The sequence below is a fragment of the Oncorhynchus keta genome, chromosome 1 (genome assembly GCF_023373465.1).
Source record: "Oncorhynchus keta strain PuntledgeMale-10-30-2019 chromosome 1, Oket_V2, whole genome shotgun sequence".
In the NCBI taxonomy this organism is placed as follows: domain Eukaryota; kingdom Metazoa; phylum Chordata; class Actinopteri; order Salmoniformes; family Salmonidae; genus Oncorhynchus; species Oncorhynchus keta.
The window spans coordinates 62,238,616-62,260,238 of NC_068421.1; the positions used below are offsets into that span (position 1 = coordinate 62,238,616).

At 45.8% G+C, this 21,623-nt stretch overlaps 1 protein-coding gene across 7 annotated transcripts in view; it reads right to left on the reverse strand.

Moving 5' to 3' along the window:
- Positions 1-519: 519 nt before the first annotated feature.
- Positions 520-21,623, reverse strand: part of zgc:92140 (uncharacterized protein LOC447854 homolog) — a 33,037-nt gene continuing 11,933 nt past the window's right edge. For 5 of the 7 annotated variants that reach the window (XM_052457368.1, XM_052457358.1, XM_052457354.1 and 2 more), the window contains 6 exons: positions 19,171-19,332; positions 16,578-16,707; positions 6,670-6,755; positions 4,890-4,960; positions 3,974-4,034; positions 520-3,706 (listed from right to left, as the gene is read on the reverse strand). In XM_052457368.1, coding sequence (XP_052313328.1) covers positions 3,659-3,706; positions 3,974-4,034; positions 4,890-4,960; positions 6,670-6,755; positions 16,578-16,668 — 357 coding nt within the window. In that variant the 5' untranslated portion in view covers positions 16,669-16,707; positions 19,171-19,332 and the 3' untranslated portion in view covers positions 520-3,658. The remainder of the gene's footprint in view (positions 3,707-3,973; positions 4,035-4,889; positions 4,961-6,669; positions 6,756-16,577; positions 16,708-19,170; positions 19,333-21,623) is intronic. The other 2 variants (XM_052457371.1, XM_052457372.1) reach the window with 1 other exon arrangement.

Genomic DNA, 21,623 nt, shown 5'->3' on the forward strand with positions numbered 1-21,623 from the left:
ATACTTTAAAGTACTACTTAAGTAGGTTTTTTGGTATCCGTACTTTCCTATTTATATTTTTGACAACATTTACTTCTCTAGATTCCTGAAGGAAATAATGTACTTTTTACTCCTCACAATTTTCCCCTGACACCAAGGTATTTCTTACATTTGGGATGCTTAGCAGGACAGAAAATGGTCAAATTCACACTTAACAGAACCTCCCTGGTCATCCCTACTGCCTCTGATCTGGCGGACTCACTAAACACAAATGCATCGTTTGCAAATTATGTCTGACTGTTGGGAGTGTGCCCCTGGCTATCTGTAAATAAAAAACTGCAGTCTGGGTTGCTTAATATAAGTTAATTACCCATACTTTAACTTGTGATACCCAAGTATGTTTAAAACCAAATACTTTTACTCAAGTAGTAATTTACTGGGTGACTCACTTGCGTCATTTTCTATGAATGTATCTTTACTTTTACTCAAGTATGACAATTGGGTACTTTTTCCACCACTGATAGATACACACAGCAGATGAACAGCTCCTGTGTTTTTATTTTTAATAGAAAAACAAAAAGTACTGAATCAAATGAAAAAGGAACGATCGAGTAATGATGACAGAATAACGTTGAGAGCTGTGTCTCCCAGGCAACCACACCTCTTTCCCTTTAAATCTCACTTCTCACTCCATGAAAAGGCGGTGTGTGTGTGTGTGTCAACAGAGGGTGACTCCACGCTGCCAGTAAGCGTCAATACTGCTGAGTTGAAGAGAAGTGGAGGCTGGGCTACCAATGCAGAGGAGAGAGTAATAAACACTAGAAGTGCACATGAATAAGTCCAGCAGCAGAAACCCTGCTGGAAGCTGCTGCTTCCAACATTCACCCAAAACATCACAGCCTATTAACTTAACACATGGCTAAAGAATGACAGGAATACAATGGCACACACACACACACATATATATATACAGTGCCTTGCGAAAGTATTCGGCCCCCTTGAACTTTGCGACCTTTTGCCACATTTCAGGCTTCAAACATAAGGATATAAAGCTGTATTTTTTTGTGAAGAATCAACAAGTGGGACACAATCATGAAGTGGAACGACATTTATTGGATATTTCAAACTTTAACAAATCAAAAACGGAAAAATTGGGCGTGCAAAATTATTCAGCCCCCTTAAGTTAATACTTTGTAGCGCCACCTTTTGCTGCGATTACAGCTGTAAGTCGCTTGGGGTACGTCTCTATCAGTTTTGCACATCGAGAGACTAACATTTTTTTCCATTCCTCCTTGCAAAACAGCTCGAGCTCAGTGAGGTTGGATGGAGAGCATTTGTGAACAGCAGTTTTCAGTTCTTTCCACAGATTCTCGATTGGATTCAGGTCTGGACTTTGACTTGGCCATTCTAACACCTGGATATGTTTATTTTTGAACCATTCCATTGTAGATTTTGCTTTATGTTTTGGATCATTGTCTTGTTGGAAGACACATCTCCGTCCCAGTCTCAGGTCTTTCGCAGACTCCATCAGGTTCTTCCAGAATGGTCCTGTATTTGGCTCCATCCATCTTCCCATCAATTTTAACCATCTTCCCTGTCCCTTCTGAAGAAAAGCAGGCCCAAACCATGATGCTACCACCACCATGTTTGATAGTGGGGATGGTGTGTTCAGGGTGATGACCGGTGTTGCTTTTACACCAAACATAACGTTTTGCATTGTTGCCAAAAAGTTCAATTTTTGTTTCATCTGAACAGAGCACCTTCTTCCACATGGTTGGTGTGTCTCCCAGGCGGCTTGTGGCAAACTTTAAACACTTTTTATGGATATCTTTAAGAAATGGCTTTCTTCTTGCCACTCTTCCACAAAGGCCAGATTTGTGCAATATACGACTGATTGTTGTCCTATGGACAGAGTCTCCCACCTCAGCTGTAGATCTCTGCAGTTCATCCAGAGTGATCATGGGCCTCTTGGCTGCATCTCTGATCAGTCTTCTCCTTGTATGAGCTGAAAGTTTAGAGGGACGGCCAGGTCTTGGTAGATTTGCAGTGGTCTGATACTCCTTCCATTTCAATATTATCGCTTGCACAGTGCTCCTTGGGATGTTTAAAGCTTGGGGAAACTTTTTGTATCCAAATCCGGCTTTAAACTTCTTCACAACAGTATCTCGGACCTGCCTGGTGTGTTCCTTGTTCTTCATGATGCTCTCTGCGCTTTTAACGGACCTCTGAGACTATCACAGTGCAGGTGCATTTATACGGAGACTTGATTACACACAGGTGGATTGTATTTATCATTAGTCATTTAGGTCAACATTGGATCATTCAGAGATCCTCACTGAACTTCTGGAGAGTTTGCTGCACTGAAAGTAAAGGGGCTGAATAATTTTGCACGCCCAATTTTTCAGTTTTTGATTTGTTAAAAAAGTTTTAAATATCCAATAAATGTCGTTCCACTTCATGATTGTGTCCCACTTGTTGATTCTCCACAAAAAAATACAGTTTTATATCTTTATGTTTGAAGCCTGAAATGTGGCAAAAGGTCGCAAAGAGGGCCGAATACTTTCGCAAGGCACTGTACATATATATATATATATACACATACACATGAGTCTATCTGCATTGGTCTGTCTGTATGAGCGTGTGTCTGTATGTATGAGTGTGCACTTCTGTGTCTGCATCTATGCATATGAAGTTGAGTGTGTTTCACATAGCCAGGGTCTGGTATATTCGCGTTGAGGGTATATTTAAGAGGACAGGTTGTGTAGTGACACAGGAACTCTGACCTATAGAGCTGTAGCCTGCAGGAGGTGATGCACTAGGATAGAAGCCAAAAACAAAAACAAACAAAAAAACATTTAAAAAAAACTAAAAATAATGAACTGGATCAACATAATAAAAAAGTCCTTCAAAAAGGCATGAGTTCAGAGTTTCAAAATAAGCCACTCACTGACTCTTCTTTCTCTTATTAAAATATCTAGGTTTTTCTTTAACCCCCCCCCCTCCCATCCCCCTACCCTCTCGCAGGTCCTCTGGCCCACTGTAGCAGCGAGCCTCCGTTGTCTGATGGGGGTTATGGAAGTGCTTCCCCCTCCCCAGCACCTCTCTTTCTCTATCCACATCTCTGCTCCTCACAAGCAAAGCACAATAGTCAGGGCCATGGAGGGTGGAAACCAGGAGGGTGTCTCCCAGACTCCCATAATGCTCATTCTTCCTTCCTCTGTTCGTCCTCCTTCTCCATGTTGTAGTCATGGGGTGGTATATACAAAGCTGGACCAGGGACCACAGTACAGTTCACTGGGGTGGTAGTTGGGCTAGAGGGGAGGGTCCCTCCATAGTCCTGCAGGGCAGTGAGTCCACATGTCGGTTTGCATGTCCGTCTCCATGTGCGTCTCTCCATAGTCCTGCAGGGCAGTGAGTCCACATGTCTGTCTGTATGTCTCCTCGTCTCTCCCTCCAGTAATCCACTCAGGGGCCCAATGGGACGACAGCCAAGAGGGGGGCAACAGTCTTTTAGAATAGCTATCCATCTCACTTTCACACACAAAAAACCTACATGCTCACACAGACAGAATCACATACAAAGGCAGTGGAACATACATACACACACTGATTCAGACGAACATGCACTCGCACACACTCTGGGAGGCTCTCTGTTGGGGGTTGAGTCAGGCCTTGTTTGCTATGTCCCATCCTCTGCCTCTTCTTCCTCTGAACAGTAGTCCTGTCCCTGTGGGCACACCACAGATGAGAGAGATGAGACAGAAGAGAGTGATGAGAGGCAGGACAGATAGCATCTCCGTAGGATAAATGGAGAAGTTAGATAAGACAGGGGTGAGTTGATAGGACTAAAGTAGTCTTTTAAAGTCCTAATCTGAATGCATCTCAATTTGAAGTATTTCCTGCCTGTCAAGAGTTGGCTTTTAGCAGTCCCCAATCTCACAGGAGACGGTCTCTTTAAAATGTCCAGGTCCTGCTGGCTGGTCCCCCCCCTCACCTTCTCAATCTTCTCATCCAACATCCTGAAGAACTCCTGCTGGCTCTCTGATGTGTGGATACTGAGAGCGAGGGACGGAGAGAAAGAGAGAGCGAGGGACGGAGAGAAAGTGAGAGCGAGGGAGGGAGAGAAAGTGAGAGCGAGGGAGGGAGAGAAAGTGAGAGCGAGGGAGGGAGAGAAAGTGAGAGCGAGGGAGAGAAAGTGAGAGCGAGGGGAGAGAAAGTGAGAGCGAGGGAGGGAGAGAAAGTGAGAGCGAGGGAGGGAGAGAAAGTGAGAGCGAGGGAGGGAGAGAAAGTGAGAGCGAGGGAGGGAGAGAAAGTGAGAGCGAGGGAGGGAGAGAAAGTGAGAGCGAGGGAGGGAGAGAAAGTGAGAGCGAGGGAGGGAGAGAAAGTGAGAGCGAGGGAGGGAGAGAAAGTGAGAGCGAGGGACAGAGAAAGAAAATGAAGGAGGAAGTTAGAGGGGGAGGAAACAGGAGGCAACAAACACACCACTAGAATTTTCCATTACACCCCCCACACACAAACACACACACACACAGTTCTAAACCCCCGCTTCGGCAAGAGCCTTCGTGGTTGTGGAGGAATTTGAATAATCATTTTATGGAGTACTCCCAACAAAGGTCTATAATCCAAACGCAAACTAAATACAGCTCCAGCACCCATGCTAATCCAATCACAATGTCACCAAACAGAAACAGAGCCACAATACATGTCTGGAAACGAAAGACACTAGCCACTCAGCTCCACTAGTGATAACACACTGATTTAATCACACCGCCCGAAACCATTTATGAATACATATAAAAAGCGCAGTAACACCAATGACTAGCTGATAACATGTGCACACATACTCAGTGGTATTACACACATTTTATTATTACACTCACTTTGTCACAAACAAACATGTTATTACTCACTTTGTCCTGTTGGCGTTGGCTCCAGAGCCTTCTTTGTGCGGTTTCCCCCTGTACTGTAAAGAGGTCTTCTCCTGAAACACACAGATCAGCTCATAGTTCTGACCCACGACACTGCACACAGAGCCCCCCGAACCCGAATCTGCCCATGTAGTAGGCCTGGGGGGATAGAATCTACCTGACCCACCAGCCAGGGCCCTAAGGTTGGAAACATCCGTACCCTGCTGTGTTGTGTGTCCTTATGGTTAGGGGACTGACAGGTCTGTGGCTGGAGGTTAAGAGTTACCAGGCCCAGCTGTAGTCCTGGTGCTGGCAAGAGACAGCTTGCCCTACCCCTGGTGCTGGCAAGAGACAGCTTGCCCTACCCCTTGTGCTGGCAAGAGACAGCTTGCCCTACCCCTGGTGCTGGCAAGAGACAGCTTGCCCTACCCCTGGTGCTGGCAAGAGACAGCTTGCCCTACCCCTGGTGCTGGCAAGAGACAGCTTGCCCTACCCCTGGTGCTGGCAAGAGACAGCTTGCCCTACCCCTGGTGCTGGCAAGAGACAGCTTGCCCTACCCCTGGTGCTGGCAAGAGACAGCTTGCCCTACCCCTGGTGCTGGCAAGAGACAGCTTGCCCTACCCCTGGTGCTGGCAAGAGACAGCTTGCCCTACCCCTGGTGCTGGCAAGAGACAGCTTGCCCTACCCCTGGTGCTGGCAAGAGACAGCTTGCCCTACCCCTGGTGCTGGCAAGAGACAGCTTGCCCTACCCCTGGTGCTGGCAAGAGACAGCTTGCCCTACACCTGGTGCTGGCAAGAGACAGGCTGGCCTACCCCTGGTGCTGGGAAGAGACAGGCTGGCCTACCCCTGGTGCTGGAGCCTTGGTGCTGGGAAGAGACAGGCTGCCATGTATATCTCGAGCATGAGAGCCTGGTCTTGCCCTGCTCTTGCCTGGACCCAGACGCTGGCTGGGATGCTAAAAGGGACTGACCAGGGGAAAAACCTCACCGGCCTGGATCTTTAGGAGGTGCTGGCTGTGCTTTGGAGGAGCATGGCATGCCAAGGGTTTCGCATGTTTTAAACTAGGAGCTGCCCTCTCCACAGCCTTCAGATCACTCTGCTACTGCGTATGCTCACTACAGGCATTTCATGGATATGCAGCGTCACAAATAAATCTATTTGTTGGTGTGCGCGCACTTGGACTCTGCAGGATTAAAATGTGCGTCTGTGAGAAACAGTCCCCTGTGAGTAGTTCCCATTAAGCTTTCTAAAAATAGTAAAAGTCACTTCTGAAAATGACATTTGTTCTGCTGCATGTTTTAAGCCAGCTGTCGCATATGTCAAAACTAATGCGACTATGAAGACGGCAGCACATTCACAACACTGGTGGAATAAAGAGACACTGAAATGACAAATCAACAGTAGGGTAGGAGTTTCATTCCTCTCGAGTTTTGATTCCTTTCCTTCAATTGTTACCTCATCCAAAAGGGTGTGCACTTTTTCCTGGTTATTTTACAGTGTTTGTAGGAAAGAATAAATCGGAGCTAATTGCTCACAAAATATAGGCCATGAAGGAAGGGGTTAAAACAGCCTTTAATGAAACTGCCACATTCCAACACGTTGTCTCTACCTGCTCGGGAGGCACCATGGCTATGTGTGTTGGGTGGGCTTCTGTGGACATGTGCATTTAGCACAAACACTGTCTGTTTGCATGTGTTGATAGAATGTCAGGACTGTTTTCTATGTGTTGATGAACAGTCAGACTGCGTGTGTATGTGTGTGTGTGTGTCTCTCCTCTCTCACCAGGTTCTCCTGGTTGCGTGCGTTCACCCGGTCCTCCTCTCCACGCATGTACTTCACCTCCTCCACTCCTTTCATCTTGTACTCGTCTGTATGGAGAGAGAAAAACCAGAGAGAACAGTTAGATAAATAAAACTACTCCTGCATACGAGTGGCACTGCACATACACACAGAGAAACCCCACCCAACAGTGGACAGAAAAACAGGTAACTATATTCCTGAGGAGATATCCACAGTTTTCTGAGAAAGCAACACAAGCCCTGTATTATCAGCTGGATTCTGTGTATTTGGCCCTTTCTCTGAAATAGACTCATATGACTGATAGGAAGGAGTGGGAGGGTGGGATGTGCAGTCAGTCTATTTGAATTGTCTCTGCAGCCTGTATGCTGTTCTACTTCTTATCCTCTCACCGTCCCACACACTCTATTCATCACGCTCTCCTCACACGGTCTCGCTCACTCTATCCTCTCGTCGTCTGTCTCTGTGCTTCAGTGCCTCAGACGCAGCATTCTCCCTGACACCTGCATCACCTGTGTGTGTGTGCGTGTGTCACATTGTGCGTCATCGGTGTGTGAAAGACATCAACATCAGATCAGACACCCTAGAGGGCAGACAGGACTAACTATGAGGAGAGACGGGGGATGGAGAGAGAGAGGGAGGATAAAGAACACGTCGTTTTCTCTTCTGCTGCCTGCCTGGGGAATGTAAACATGCCAGAGCAAAGCAGCCCGCCTGAACACGCCTACACACACTACCTCAAACAACACACAGTGAATCAGCCATCAGTCACTGTGGCTTAGTAACAGAGACAGGTAACAGGAGAAAAAACAGCCAACACTGAGTAGACATTAAAGGCACATGAATACATGAAGAATGAACCTATAAGGACGGAGGAAAATGACTATATTGCATGGATAATGTTTTTATCTATTCCCATCCGTCTTCTTTTAGCCTGGTCCCAGATCTGTCCAGGTATGTCCTTGTATGGCATGACAATAACAACAACAGGCAGTTGGCTAAAGCACAGAGATCTGGGACCAGGTTGCCTACATTTGTCCATATTGGAGTGGATGTGTATCAGTGAGTGTGCGTCTCCACTGGCACTGACTGTGACAGACGACGGGGTGAAACAGAGGCGACAGGGCTGCTTGCTTCATCTTGATGATGATAGGGCCATTTTAGGGACAATGACAGAGAAAGCGATTCTATTTTGAGAAAAACTGATTCTCTAATGTGGACATCTTTCTCATTAGAAGCTGGAGCTCTGTGTCGACCTTTAAGAGCTGACTGAGTGGCTTTGTGTCAGTTGGAACTAGTGTGTGTCAGTTTGAGCATGAGTGTGTGTCCATTCCCAGTCAGGCTGAGTGGTCAGGGCAGGCTGTCACTCTCTCCTTTCTGCAGTCTGTCAGTCAGAGCCCCCTGCCTGGTCAGGCTCCCTCCCAGCTCAAACTGTGTCTCCATAGGACTGAAGCAGACATGACATTTACACTAACCCTGCCCTGTCTGATAGAGAACCACCGATTATCGTCCGAGCCGATATATCGGGACGCTATTGGCCTTTTCTTGTCTATCAGCCCTTCTCGATCGTCCATCTACATAGCAAAACTGCTGCTATGTCACCACTCACCGCCTGAGCCACAAGCACTGCACAATGCCGTGGAATGTCTATCTGGGTCTAGGACCAAAAGGCAACTCAACAGCTTTTACACCCAAGCCATAAGACTCCTGAACAGGTAATCAAATGGCTACCCGGACTATTCACATTTTGTCCCAACCACCCCTCTTTTACACTACTGCTGCTCTCTGTTTATCATATACACATAGTCACTTTAACCATATCTACATGTACATACTACCTCAATCAGCCTGACTAACCGGTGCCTGTATTATAGCCCCTCTCCTGCATTATAGCCCCTCTCCTGCATTATAGCCCCTCTCCTGCATTATAGCCCCTCTCCTGCATTATAGCCCCTCTCCTGCATTATAGCCCCTCTCCTGCATTATAGCCCCTCTCCTGCATTATAGCCCCTCTCCTGCATTATAGCCTCGCTACTGCTATTTTCACTGCCTTTTTTTCTTTACTTACCCATTGTTCACCTAATACCCATTTTTAACTTAAAAATTGCACTGTTGGTTTATGGCCTGTAAGTACCGGTAAGCATTTCACTGTAAGGTGTTGTATTCAGAGCAGGCAACAAATAAACTTTGATTTGATGAGGGAAAAACCAGCAGCAGCAAGCTAGCTCATTCTCCAATAGAAGGGTGCAATACTGAGAAACGGATTAACAGACTGACTAAAATCGAACTCCGGTTGCAAGTATCAGTTTAGTTTAATCCACTAATAATAAGGCTCACGCTGACGTGCATGGACATGCATGCAATAAGCAAAATAGCTAGCTAAGCAGAAAGCTGTGACCTGTTAGCAAAGATTACAGATAACTAACCCTTTAATCTGATGTGTTCGCTACTGTGCTAGCAAGCTGGCTAGATGAGTCGTTTTGAAATCCATCCTGGCTGCTACTTTTCCCAGATCACAGTTGACTGAAAATAAGCATCCGTGATCACAAATCATGACATTGGACCCACTTGCACTGAATAGATGTTCATTTAGATTGTCAAACTAACTGTGCCTATACGATGTCCTTCCATACAGTTGTGACATGTTGGAGTGATGCTTCTATGTTGTTGATCAGTACACTAATATACACAAGAGTGTACAAAAACAGTAGGAGCACCTTGCTAATATTGAGTTTTGCCCTCAGAACAGCCTATATTCGTCAGAGCACGGACTTCAAGGTGTCGAAAAAATGCTCCACAGGGATGCTGAACCATGTTGACTCCAATGCTTACCACTGTTGTGTCTAGCTGGCTGGATGTCCTTTGGTTGGTGGACCATTCTTGATACACACAGAAAACTGTTGAGCGTGAACAACCCAGCAGCGTTGCAGTTCTTGACACTCAAAACCAGTGAGTCTGGCTCCTACTACCATACCCTGTTCAAAGGCACTTAAATATTTTGTCTTGCCCATTAACAATCTGCCTGGCACAGACACAAGCACAAGCCATGTCTCAATTGTCTCAAGGCTTAAAAATCCTCCTTCAACCAGTCGCCCCCCCCTTCATCTACACTGACTGAAGTGGATGGAACAGGTGACATCAATAAGGGTTCATAGCTTTCACCTAGTCAGTCTATCATGGAAAGGTGTCCCTAAAGTTGTGTCCGCTCAGTGTAAGTCCCACATGGAAGACAAACAGATTGTTTGTCATCTGTAGCACCGTTGGACTCCACTGATCAGTCAGAATAAGCTCAATGCACACACTCCTATTGAATATGCAATCACCTGTATTGTGAGAGTAGGCTAATGCGATCTCAAATTCACCCAGTTTATCAAGAGATTTATCAGTCAAATAAATCAAATACAATTATTACCATTATGTAGTTAGATTGGTATAAACAATCACTGGGACATTTTGTCACCAACATTTTCCAATTTAATGATATTGAATATCGGCCATCGGCCTCCTTGACTCTAAAAAAAAAAAAAAAAAAACTATTGGTCGTTCTCTACTGCCTGGGTTGGTTCCCTAACAATATACTATGTCAGACCAGGAGTCATTATTACTGCCCTGCAAGCCCGCCTGGCCAGGTAACAACACTATATTCCACTATTTTCCTAGCCGTTTCGAAATGAAAGGGGCTTATGTGATCTCATACTAGAAGAGACTATTACTCTCATATTACTTACAGCTCAAGTCTAAAGAGGATGTTTCTTAAGCACACGTAATCTATACTGAACAAAAATGTAAACGCAACATGTAAATTGTTGGTCCCATGTTTCATGAGCTGAAATAAACGATGCCTGAGATTTTCCATACCCACAAAAGCTTATTATTTAGCTCAAAATTTGCACACATTTGTTTACGTCCCTGTTAGTGAGCATTTCTTCTTTGCCAAGATAATCCATCCACCTGACAGGTGTTGCATATCAAGAAGCTGATTAAACAGCATGATCACGACACAGGTGTACCTTGTGCTGGCGACAATAAAAGTTGACTATAAAATGTGCCGTTGTGTCAGACAACACAATGCCACCAATGTCTCAAGTTGAGGGAGCGTGCAATTGGCATGCTGACTGTAGGAATGTCCACCAGACAATTAAATGTACATTTCTCTACCATAAGCTGCCCCAAACATTGTTTTAGAGAATTTCGCAGTACAATCAACTGGCCTCAACCGCAGACCACATGTAACCACGCCAACCAAGGACCTCCACATCTGGCTTCTTCACCTGCTGGATCATCCGAGATCAGCGACCCAGACATCTGATGAAACTGTGAGTTTGCAAAACTGAAGAATTTCTGCACAAGAAACGGTCAGAAACTCATCTGCACGCCCGTTGTCCTCACCAGGGTATTGACCTGACTGCAGTTCGGCGTTGAAACCAACTTCAGTGGGCAAATGCTCACCTTCAATGGCCACTGGCACGCTGGAGAAGTGTGTTCTTCACGGATGAATCCCGATTTCAACTGTACCGGCCAGATAGCTCTGAAGCGACGAGTACAACAGCGTGTTCCAGTTCCCGCCAATATCCAGCAACTTCGCCATTGAAGAGGAGTGGAACAACATTCCACAGGCAACAATCAACAGCCTGATCAACTCAATGTGAAGGAGATGTGTTGTGCTGCATGGGGTAAATGGTGGTCACCAGATAATGACTTTTTTTATGCACACCTTTTAAGGTAGCGTGCAGTTGGACAGTATTCAGACCCTTTAACTTTTTCCACATTTTGTTACGTTACAGCGTTATTCTAAAATGGATTAAATCCCCCCTCATCAATCTACACACAATACCCCATAATGACAAAGCAAAAACAGGTTAAGACATTTTTGCAAATGTATAATAAAAATGTACTGCGTTGAGGCACCTTTGGCATCGATTACAGCCTCGAGTCTTCTTGGTTATGACGCTACAAGCTTGTCACACCTTCTCTGCAGATCCTCTCAAGCTCTGTCAGGTTGGATGGGAAGTGTTGCAGCACAGCTATTTTCAGGTCTCCAGAGATGTTCGATCGGGTTCAAGTCTGGGTTCTGACTGGGCCACTGAAGGACATTCAGAGACTTATCCCAAAGCCACTCCTGTGTCGTTTTGGCTGTGTGCTTAGGGTCGTTGTCCTGTTAGAAGGTGAACCTTCACCCCAGTCTGAGGTCCTGAGCAGGTTTTCATCAAGAATCTCTTTACTTTGCTCTGTTCATCTTATCCTTAAACCTGACTAGTCTTCCAGTCCCCGCTGCTGAAAAACATCCCCACAGCATGATGCTGCCACCACCATGCTTCACCATAGGGATGGTGCCAGGTTGCCTCCAGACTTGACACTGGGAATTCAGGCCAAAGAATTCGATCTTGGTTTCATCAGACCAGAGAATCTTGTTTCTCATGGTCAGAGTATTTTAGGTGCCTTTTGGAAAATTCCAAGTGGGCTGTCATGTGCCTTTTACTGAGGAGTGGCTTCTGTCTGGCCACTCTACCATAAAGGCCTGATTTGTGGTGTGCTGCAGAGATGGTTGTCCTTCCAGAAGGACAACCATCTCCACAGAGGAACTCCTTAGCTCTGTCAAAGTGACCATCAGGTTCTTGGTCAACTCCTTGACCAAGGCCCTTCTCCCCCAATTGCTCAGTTTGACCGGGCAGCCAGCTCTAGGAAGAGTTTTGGTGGTTCCAAACTTCTTCCATTTAAGAATGAGAGGCAAATGTGTTCTTGGGGACCTTCAATGTTGCAGAAATGTTTTGGTACCCTTCCCCCAGATCTGTGCCTCAACACAATCCTATCTCAGAGCTCTACAGACAATTCCTTCGACCTTATGGCTTGGTTTGTGTTCTGAAATGCACTGTCAACTGGGTGTGCCTTTCCAAATCATGTCCAATCAATGGAATTTACCACAGGAGGACTCCAATCAAGGTGTAGAAACAACTCAATGATGATCAATGGAAAGAGGATGAACCTGATCTCAATTTCTAGTCTCCTAGAAAAGGGTCTGAATACTTATTTAAATAATGTTTTTCTGTTATCACTTCGTCATTAAGGGGTATTTTATTTGTAATAAAATAGCAAACATGACTAAAAACCTAATTTCACTGTATGGGGTATTGTGTGTAGATTGATGAAGAAAACAATGTTTTAGAATTAGGTTGTAACGTAACAAAATGTGGAGGAAGGGATCTGAATACACTGACCACCAGATGCATATCTGTATCCCCAGTCATGTGAAATCCAGAGATTAGGACCTAATTAGTTGATTAGTTAGTTAGTTAGTTAGTTGATTTAAAATCTTTGAAACTGTTGCGTTTCTTTTTTGTTCAGTGTAAAATCAGTTAGATACGTCCTGAATTACATCATGTAGTGAGCTGCGTGAGGCTTCATATTGCATTCGCAGTTCTGAATGTCCATTCAACAATAGCCCCATAGCGACTATATATAAACTACAATACAGCCAATACAATACACCCACTCACAGTCTGGCCAACTACAAATCAAATCGTAAAACTGCAACAAGACAACAAGTGACGTGCTAAAACAAACAAGTAAGGCAACACAATTAATCAGAAAGTGTTGCTATTTTCTCTCATTCCCCCAGTGTTTGTGTAAAGGAGCTCAAACTTTCCTGTTGTGCGAGTAAGGTATCGATGGATGGAGGAGGGCAGGGAGCCGTGAGCCAATGCTGCGATAAGGGAGAGAGGAAGGAAAGGGAGGGGGAGAGGAAGAGGGAGTCGTTGAACAGCCGGGGAGGACATGGAGAAGGGAGATTTTTTAATACGGAGAGGAAGGAAGGAAGACAAGAAAGTGAGGCCCTGGAGAGGAAAGGGAGGAGGAGATAGATGAACCGAGAAGGGAAAAAGATAAATCTTTCATCCACGTCATCTTCCTCTCTCAAGGAATATTTCCCTTCCTCCTCCAATCAAGTGTCACGATGCAGCCATTCCTTAAAAGAAAAAGAGGAGTGACTAATAGAGGGAGGGACAGAGTGATAGGGGAGGATCAGAAATAAAGTCAAAAGGAGAGAGAGAGAGGCACAAAGGTCAGACCAATAACTATGGGTCCAATAGAGAGAGAGAGGCACAAAGGTCAGACCAATAACTATGGGTCCAACAGAGAGAGGGAGGCACAAAGGTCAGACCAATAACTATGGGTCCAACAGAGAGAGAGAGGCACAAAGGTCAGACCAATAACTATGGGTCCAACAGAGAGAGAGAGGCACAAAGGTCAGACCAATAACTATGGGTCCAACAGAGAGAGAGAGAGGCACAAAGGTCAGACCAATAACTATGGGTCCAACAGAGAGAGAGGGAGGCACAAAGGTCAGACCAATAACTATGGGTCCAACAGAGAGAGGGAGGCACAAAGGTCAGACCAATAACTATGGGTCCAACAGAGAGAGGGAGGCACAAAGGTCAGACCAATAACTATGGGTCCAACAGAGAGAGGGAGGCACAAAGGTCAGACCAATAACTATGGGTCCAACAGAGAGAGGGAGGCACAAAGGTCAGACCAATAACTATGGGTCCAACAGAGAGAGGGAGGCACAAAGGTCAGACCAATAACTATGGGTCCAACAGAGAGAGAGGAGGCACAAAGGTCAGACCAATAACTATGGGTCCAACAGAGTAAGAGGGAGGCACAAAGGTCAGACCAATAACTATGGGTCCAACAGAGAGAGGGAGGCACAAAGGTCTGACCAATAACTATGGGTCCAACAGAGGGAGAGGCACAAAGGTCAGACCAATAACTATGGGTCCAACAGAGAGAGAGAGAGAGAGGCACAAAGGTCAGACCAATAACTATGGGTCCAACAGAGAGAGAGAGAGGCACAAAGGTCAGACCAATAACTATGGGTCCAACAGAGAGAGGAAGGCACAAAGGTCAGACCAATAACTATGGGTCCAACAGAGAGAGGGAGGCACAAAGGTCAGACCAATAACTATGGGTCCAACAGAGAGAGGGAGGCACAAAGGTCAGACCAATAACTATGGGTTCAACAGAGAGAGGGAGGCACAAAGGTCAGACCAATAACATGGGTCCAACAGAGAGAGGGAGGCACAAAGGTCAGACCAATAACTTGGGTCCAACAGAGAGAGGGAGGCACAAAGGTCAGTATTAACTATGGGTCCAACAGAGAGAGGGAGGCACAAAGGTCAGACCAATAACTATGGGTCCAACAGAGAGAGGGAGGCACAAAGGTCAGACCAATAACTATGGGTCCAACAGAGAGAGGGACGGCGTAATGGAGGGAGGGAGTAATAGAGGGAGGGAGAGTGATAGAGAGCTAGGGAGGGAGGAATATAGTGATAGAGAGGGAGGGCATGGAGGGAGGGAGTAATAGAGGGAGGGAAAGAGTGAGAGAGAGGGACAACAGACCGATGCCGCCTGTGGCTCGTCATCTGCCATTTCCGGAGTGGGTATTCCAGTGCGTTGCTCCTAATTCTTAATCTGTCTCTAATCTCTCATCCCATCTCTCTAATCCTATCCACAGCACCCAATCTGCCCAGCAAGCAGCTAGAATTGATGCTGTTAACTAGATACACTTTCTTAACCCTCTCACCCTCTCTCACTCTCCATGTCCAAGCTCTAAAACATGAGTACTAAGAGGGCAGAACACCCAAACCATTCAGCCATCCTAGAGGCTACTGCACCAAGTAGTATTCACACAAGGTAGGAGGGAGGAAGAGAAATAGAATGGGTAACATGACACATATTGACGTTTTCTGAAATCTGCACAGCCCGTGTCAGCAACTTGGCATTCATTAATAAAATATGTACTAATTTAAAAATGTCAGACTAAAAAAGGTGGAATAGTCAAGCTGCCCTTGTAGAATAGAGATTGGGTATAGAGAGAGGAGCGGTAATACAGATAACATAGCCAACAGGCCAGTGTGTGTGGAGTGGACATGCTAGAGATGTGTAATTCTATTTCTACGGAACATGCTAGAGATGTGTAATTCTATTTCTACGGAACATGCTACAGATGTGTAATTCTATTTCTACGGGACATGCTACAGATGTGTAATTCTATTTCTACGGGACATGCTAGAGATGTGTAATTCTATTTCTACGGGACATGCTAGAGATGTGTAATTCTATTTCTACGGGACATGCTACAGATGTGTAATTCTATTTCTACGGGACATGCTACAGATGTGTAATTCTATTTCTACGGGACATGCTACAGATGTGTAATTCTATTTCTACGGGACATGCTACAGATGTGTAATTCTATTTCTACGGGACATGCTACAGATGTGTAATTCTATTTCTACGGGACATGCTACAGATGTGTAATTCTATTTCTACGGGACATGCTACAGATGTGTAATTCTATTTCTACGGGACATGCTAGAGATGTGTAATTCTATTTCTACGGGACATGCTACAGATGTGTAATTCTATTTCTACGGGACATGCTACAGATGTGTAATTCTATTTCTACGGGACATGCTACAGATGTGTAATTCTATTTCTACGGGACATGCTACTGATGTGTAATTCTATTTCTACGGGACATGCTACAGATGTGTAATTCTATTTCTACGGGACATGCTACAGATGTGTAATTCTATTTCTACGGGACATGCTACAGATGTGTAATTCTATTTCTACGGGACATGCTACTGATGTGTAATTCTATTTCTACGGGACATGCTACAGATGTGTAATTCTATTTCTACGGGACATGCTACAGATGTGTAATTCTATTTCTACGGGACATGCTACAGATGGGGACAATGTTCTACAGGTAAAGGAAGCCTGGTCAGCAGCTGGCATAGAGTGGAGAGAGATTAGACAGGCAGGTGTATATAGAGACGGCTACAGGTGTGGCTGGAATGTAGATGGTGTACTTTATGATACTGTGTACTGACCGGTGAAGAGGTCTCCGTTGCTGTAGGCCTTGCCCCGGCCCTCCTCGTCGCTGGGCACGGCCGACACCTGCTTAGCAGAGGTGCAGCCCATCGCCTCACTCTCTGGCTCCTCTCCTCATCGCACTCTCACCTAGAGACGGATAGAGAAGAGAGTGGTGGAGGTGGGTGAGAGGAGAGAGTGGAAAGAGAGAAAGTTAAAGTCCATAGCAGCTGTTGACAGATAATTACATTGGTTGACACAGGCATTGTATTTTAATGATGACTGGGATAAAGCTACACAATCCCAACCTCTGAGCCTGTCACTGAGGAGAAGGGGTGTCAGTCACACGCATAATGTCACAGGCACAGAGTATCAGACTGTCAGTCACGGGCAATATACTGTCACAGACAGACTGTCAGGAACACACACACTACCGTCACAGGCATAAAGGAAAACACTGTCAGAGGCACAGCATGGCAGCATCAGCCACCACCAACACCTAGAAACCAACAGCCAGTCAAATAAAGAGAGACACAGATACATACAGAGAGACAGAGATAGTGGCCTCTCGCTCTGTGGCGTTGCTGTCCCTCTCTCTCTGTGTCCCGAGAGAGAGCGAGAGCTCTAGAGGAAAAAGGAGAGAGAGAGAGAGCGAGAGCCCCTCTGTGTGTGTGTCCCTCTCTCTTGAAGCTGACAGGAGGACATTGTTTACTTCAGACCCAGCCTTCCTCCAGCCAGCTGTCTGACCACTGCACAAAGCACCAGGTGTGCAGAGAGGAGTGTGTGTGTGTGTGTGCAGACTGAATAGTGTGAGCGTATGTTGTTTGCATGCGTGTTTGAGAATTGTGTGTGTGTACGTGTCTTTCACAGCTTTCTTGGCTAAATAGCATTCCTCTTCTGAGGTTGAGGGGAGCTTACACAGGTCTTTGTTAAAGGTCCAGAGAGTGAGAGGGATTCTTCGAGGGGGGGCTAGAGTCACACACAAACGGCTCTCTCATTGGCAGCAGCCCAATTCTGCCTGACTACAGAGGATGGGTTGGTAGCCAACAGAGTCACCTGTGGCCTGGTGGCGAGGCCCACCTCAGATAGTCCCTTATCACTGCAGCCCAGGTTGCTCAGGCACTGAGAACTGCATGTTCGTGTCTGAGCTGGAGCAACTCAATTATGGCTCAGACCATGGAGTCTGGCTGGGCAAATTTCTTAAGCGTGCATACGGGTGTGAGGTAAGAGAGAGAGAGAGAGAGAAAACCTCTTGCTCTCTTCCTGACTGAATCGTATGCCCTAAGTGTGTGAAAATTCCAGTTCCAATGAATGGATGTCTAGTTAGGAATCTCACTGTCCTCGATGTGCCATCCTAGCCAGGTCAATAGTGTTTGGACTGTGTGTTAGTAGAGCAGAGCATTGAGTTTGCAGAGGGGATGTGGACAATGCAGGCCTGTCAGCTTGGAACAGATGTGGAAGGGTGTCAATGGGACAAGCTTACGCTGCCAGCTAAGACCCTGACACCAGCCAGATCCAGCACACACATCTGATGATATCAATACACACACACGTTGCAAGGGAAGAGATAGTTAGGCCTAACAAATATGCAGGTTGCAAACCCACTTCCAGTATTCTGCCGTTAGGCCTCTCTCTGCATTATACCAAAGGTCTACAACTACTGTACACCTGCTTACATCATGCTTTTTACCCAAGGATCAACAAAAAGCTACAAGCCACATTCTAGTGTTTTACCACACACACACAGTCTCGGTCTACCTGCAGGTCTGTGAGTAGTGGAGCTGAGGGGTATGTGTACATGAACAAGCAAGCTTGCGTAAACACGTGCACACAAGCTCCCCGTTTTTAGCCTCGTTATTGTCGTCATTTTCTTACTTTCATATTACATTGTTTACTTTAGTTTATTTAGTAAATATTTTATTAACTCTATTTCTTTAACTGCATTGGTGGTTAAGGGCTTGTAAGTAAACCTTTCACGGTAAGGTCTACTACACCTGTTGTATTCGGCACATGTGACAAATAAAATGTGATTTGATTAGTGAAGCTTATGTGCACGTGTTTATTATGCAAATGCGCTTGTACACATATCCCCTCAGCTCCACTACTCACAACCTGCAGGTAGAGTAATGCTCTCTGTGTGTGTGTGTGTGTGTGTGTGGTGAAATGCCATGTTCAAAGAGACACACGCTCAGTAGTGTGTGTGAACCTTCTCAAATGCACAGCTGTGCCAGGAGCTTTCAGCCACCATAGAGCCTGAAAAACTGGCTGGGCGGGCCCACCTATCCTGGAAAGGGAAGGAGCGAAAGGAGGGTTAAGTATGGTTAAAAGGCCCGGTCTCTGGGGCCTTTCGTCAGCCATGATGACAGTGACAGGGACAGAGTCAGAGGTGGGACCAGGGCTGAAACTAAGAAACCCTGCATTCTGTCTCTCTGACACAAAAGGACAACTCCTAAGCCAAATCACCATAATATTTACTGTTTGCTGTTGCAAACCCATGTAGCTCACCGCTTACTCTTGTCCCAGTTTAAACACTGCATCAGCCTGACAAGCCGTGCCAACACACACACACACACGCACCACACGTAACCTTGTACACTCTCAGAAAAAGAATACCTCTTCTGAGTGTGGTGTTATTGTTCTTTGTGCACGTCTCCATTCTCATGTTCTGCTTGGAGCACCTCTTCTCATTCTCTCTCCATTGTAGTGGGCACAAGAAGAAGTGGCTGTGGGGGAGGGAGGACGATGTACAAATAACAGATCCTCTGTTTGGGAGAACTGTCATGTGACGAGAGAGAGAGAGAGACAGAGAGAGAGTCAGTCAGGCAGATACAGAAAGGAAACGGAAAAGTTTCAAGACATATTGTTGCGTACACGTTGGCACCAGGACAGGAGTATTTTTTTGTTAGGCCAATAAAACCAGCCAAATTGAAAATGAGATGGCTGTATGGCTCACTGTATTTCCTGTGCCGTCTGCTCTGTGGCTTAGGTTCATGACAGAGAGAGGGGGAGAAAAGGAAAGAGAAAGGAGTGAATGACCAGAGCTCAGAGGCCACTGTTAATAACCTCGTTAATCAGAAGAGTCATTGAAATCTAATGTTGAGTTAAAGTTCAGATTCATTTGACCTAGTGTTCAGTCACAGCCCTGAGGAGCGAAAGGAAATATGGACAGTTTCATAGGACAGAGAGAGGTTCAGAAAAAGGAAAACGTACAGTTAAGAAAGGAACGAGGTACAGATTGGCGAGGAGGACTACCTCCGCGGACTCTTAATGTCCGGAAGTCATTTTACCATTGGGATCTCTACTGTTGCTTTTTTCCCTTCACAAGTTTTAATGTCAAATTAACTCGTGACATTCCTGGATTACTCAAATTAATAAAGTCTGATTTAAATCAACAAATATGATAGTCAGTTGAAAAAAGGTTATGGGTACAAGAGTGTGTACATATCTGGCTGTGTTGGAAAAATCACTACATATTCCATTGAGCCAAGAGGGGAGATGCTACCCATTGTCACAGTTCCAAGACCAGTCAGAAATGTCCAGCCAATGACGCTGGTGGATCTTAAAACTGAACTTGGATCCGCTTTAAGTAGCAATGATATCAGTCTCGAACCAGTCACAACTATACAACAAAACAATACAGAAATGTAAGTTTCTTTCCAACTCATTTTTTGATACATGATTGTATAGCTAGCATGAGCTTTGAAGTTGAGGGTAGAGTATTTATGAAGTTTGGCAATGAGGACAAAAACTAGCATAGTTCAGCTAGCCAGCTAGTTTAGCCAGGGAAAATGGTAGACATGTTTGTGTGTGTGCCAGCTGGGTGCACATGCACACTAGGCCAGTTCAGGAAACAGATTGTAGTTTCTATGTCCTGATATCAGGAACTGGCAGCGAAAAGTTAGATGAAACAATTCAGAGATTGAAACAAATAAAATCAGATGGCATATTTAAGGAGAGCAAATCGATATACAATCCCAAAATCAGCTGTAACTGCCAATAGTAAAACAAAGCTTAAAACAATGTTTGAGTGAACCCTGTAAACAGAAAATGAATGGTGAATTTGGTTCCGGACACACTACAGGGAGTCAACGACTGATCATATTCACCTGAACGAGCCCAAACCCCTGACGGCGCGGTCCTAAAAATGTCATACCGCGTTCCCTCCTTCAGGGAACAGTAGTTATATTCACGTTCCCTTTCAGTCGGTCACTCTGTAACATACTATGGGGACATACAATCATGCTGCAAGACGGCTAAGAGGGTACCAGGATAGGAGGCCCACGGCAGCCCAAGCACACAGGCTCCAAAATGGGGTCAGAGCCTCATGACACTTGAATTGTCAGAGCACCATACAGGGAACCAGAACCTGCTGCAACTTGGCTATTCACACTGACCCGTTGCCACTGCAGCCCAAATCCAGAGACCCCATGGATCCAAGAACAACACTTACCGTGCGAGCCTGAAATGTCAGAGCTCGGACAAGGAACCGCAAGTCCAAAACAACTGGACATCTGGTCGTGACTTGGTAAAAGGTGCACACACGTTCTGCATAGCATTGACCAGAGTCTATTGTCCACAGCATAAACCCACAGGTTCCAGCAATAACCTGGAACCTGTTCTCACGCTGTGCCACGATAGTAGAGCCATCAATCGGGACATGCAGAGATGGCAGCCATATAAATCTGCAATGAGGAAAAAGGCCCTGTTGGAAAAGCTAAAGCAACAACAAAGTACTGTGAAAAGGATAAACCAACCCTCAAACGCAGGCGACTTAGACATATACAACCCTCTCGTATAAGACACACGCGCCGACTGTATCGTCAGAATCACGGTCGAGGGTAAACCCCTAGCCGTCAAAATTCAACCTTTCAGGGGCCAAACATACAGCTCTCGTCTGCCGTCATGAGTGGCAAACGCTCCCGTACGCCTGGGATAATAGATCAACGACATGGAATCCGCCACGGGTCCCCGACCAACAGAGGGATGGTCGCCGGGAACCAGGGTTGTCACTGCGCTAACGGGGAGCCACCAGAATCAACACAGACCTTTGTCGGACCCTGGCTAGG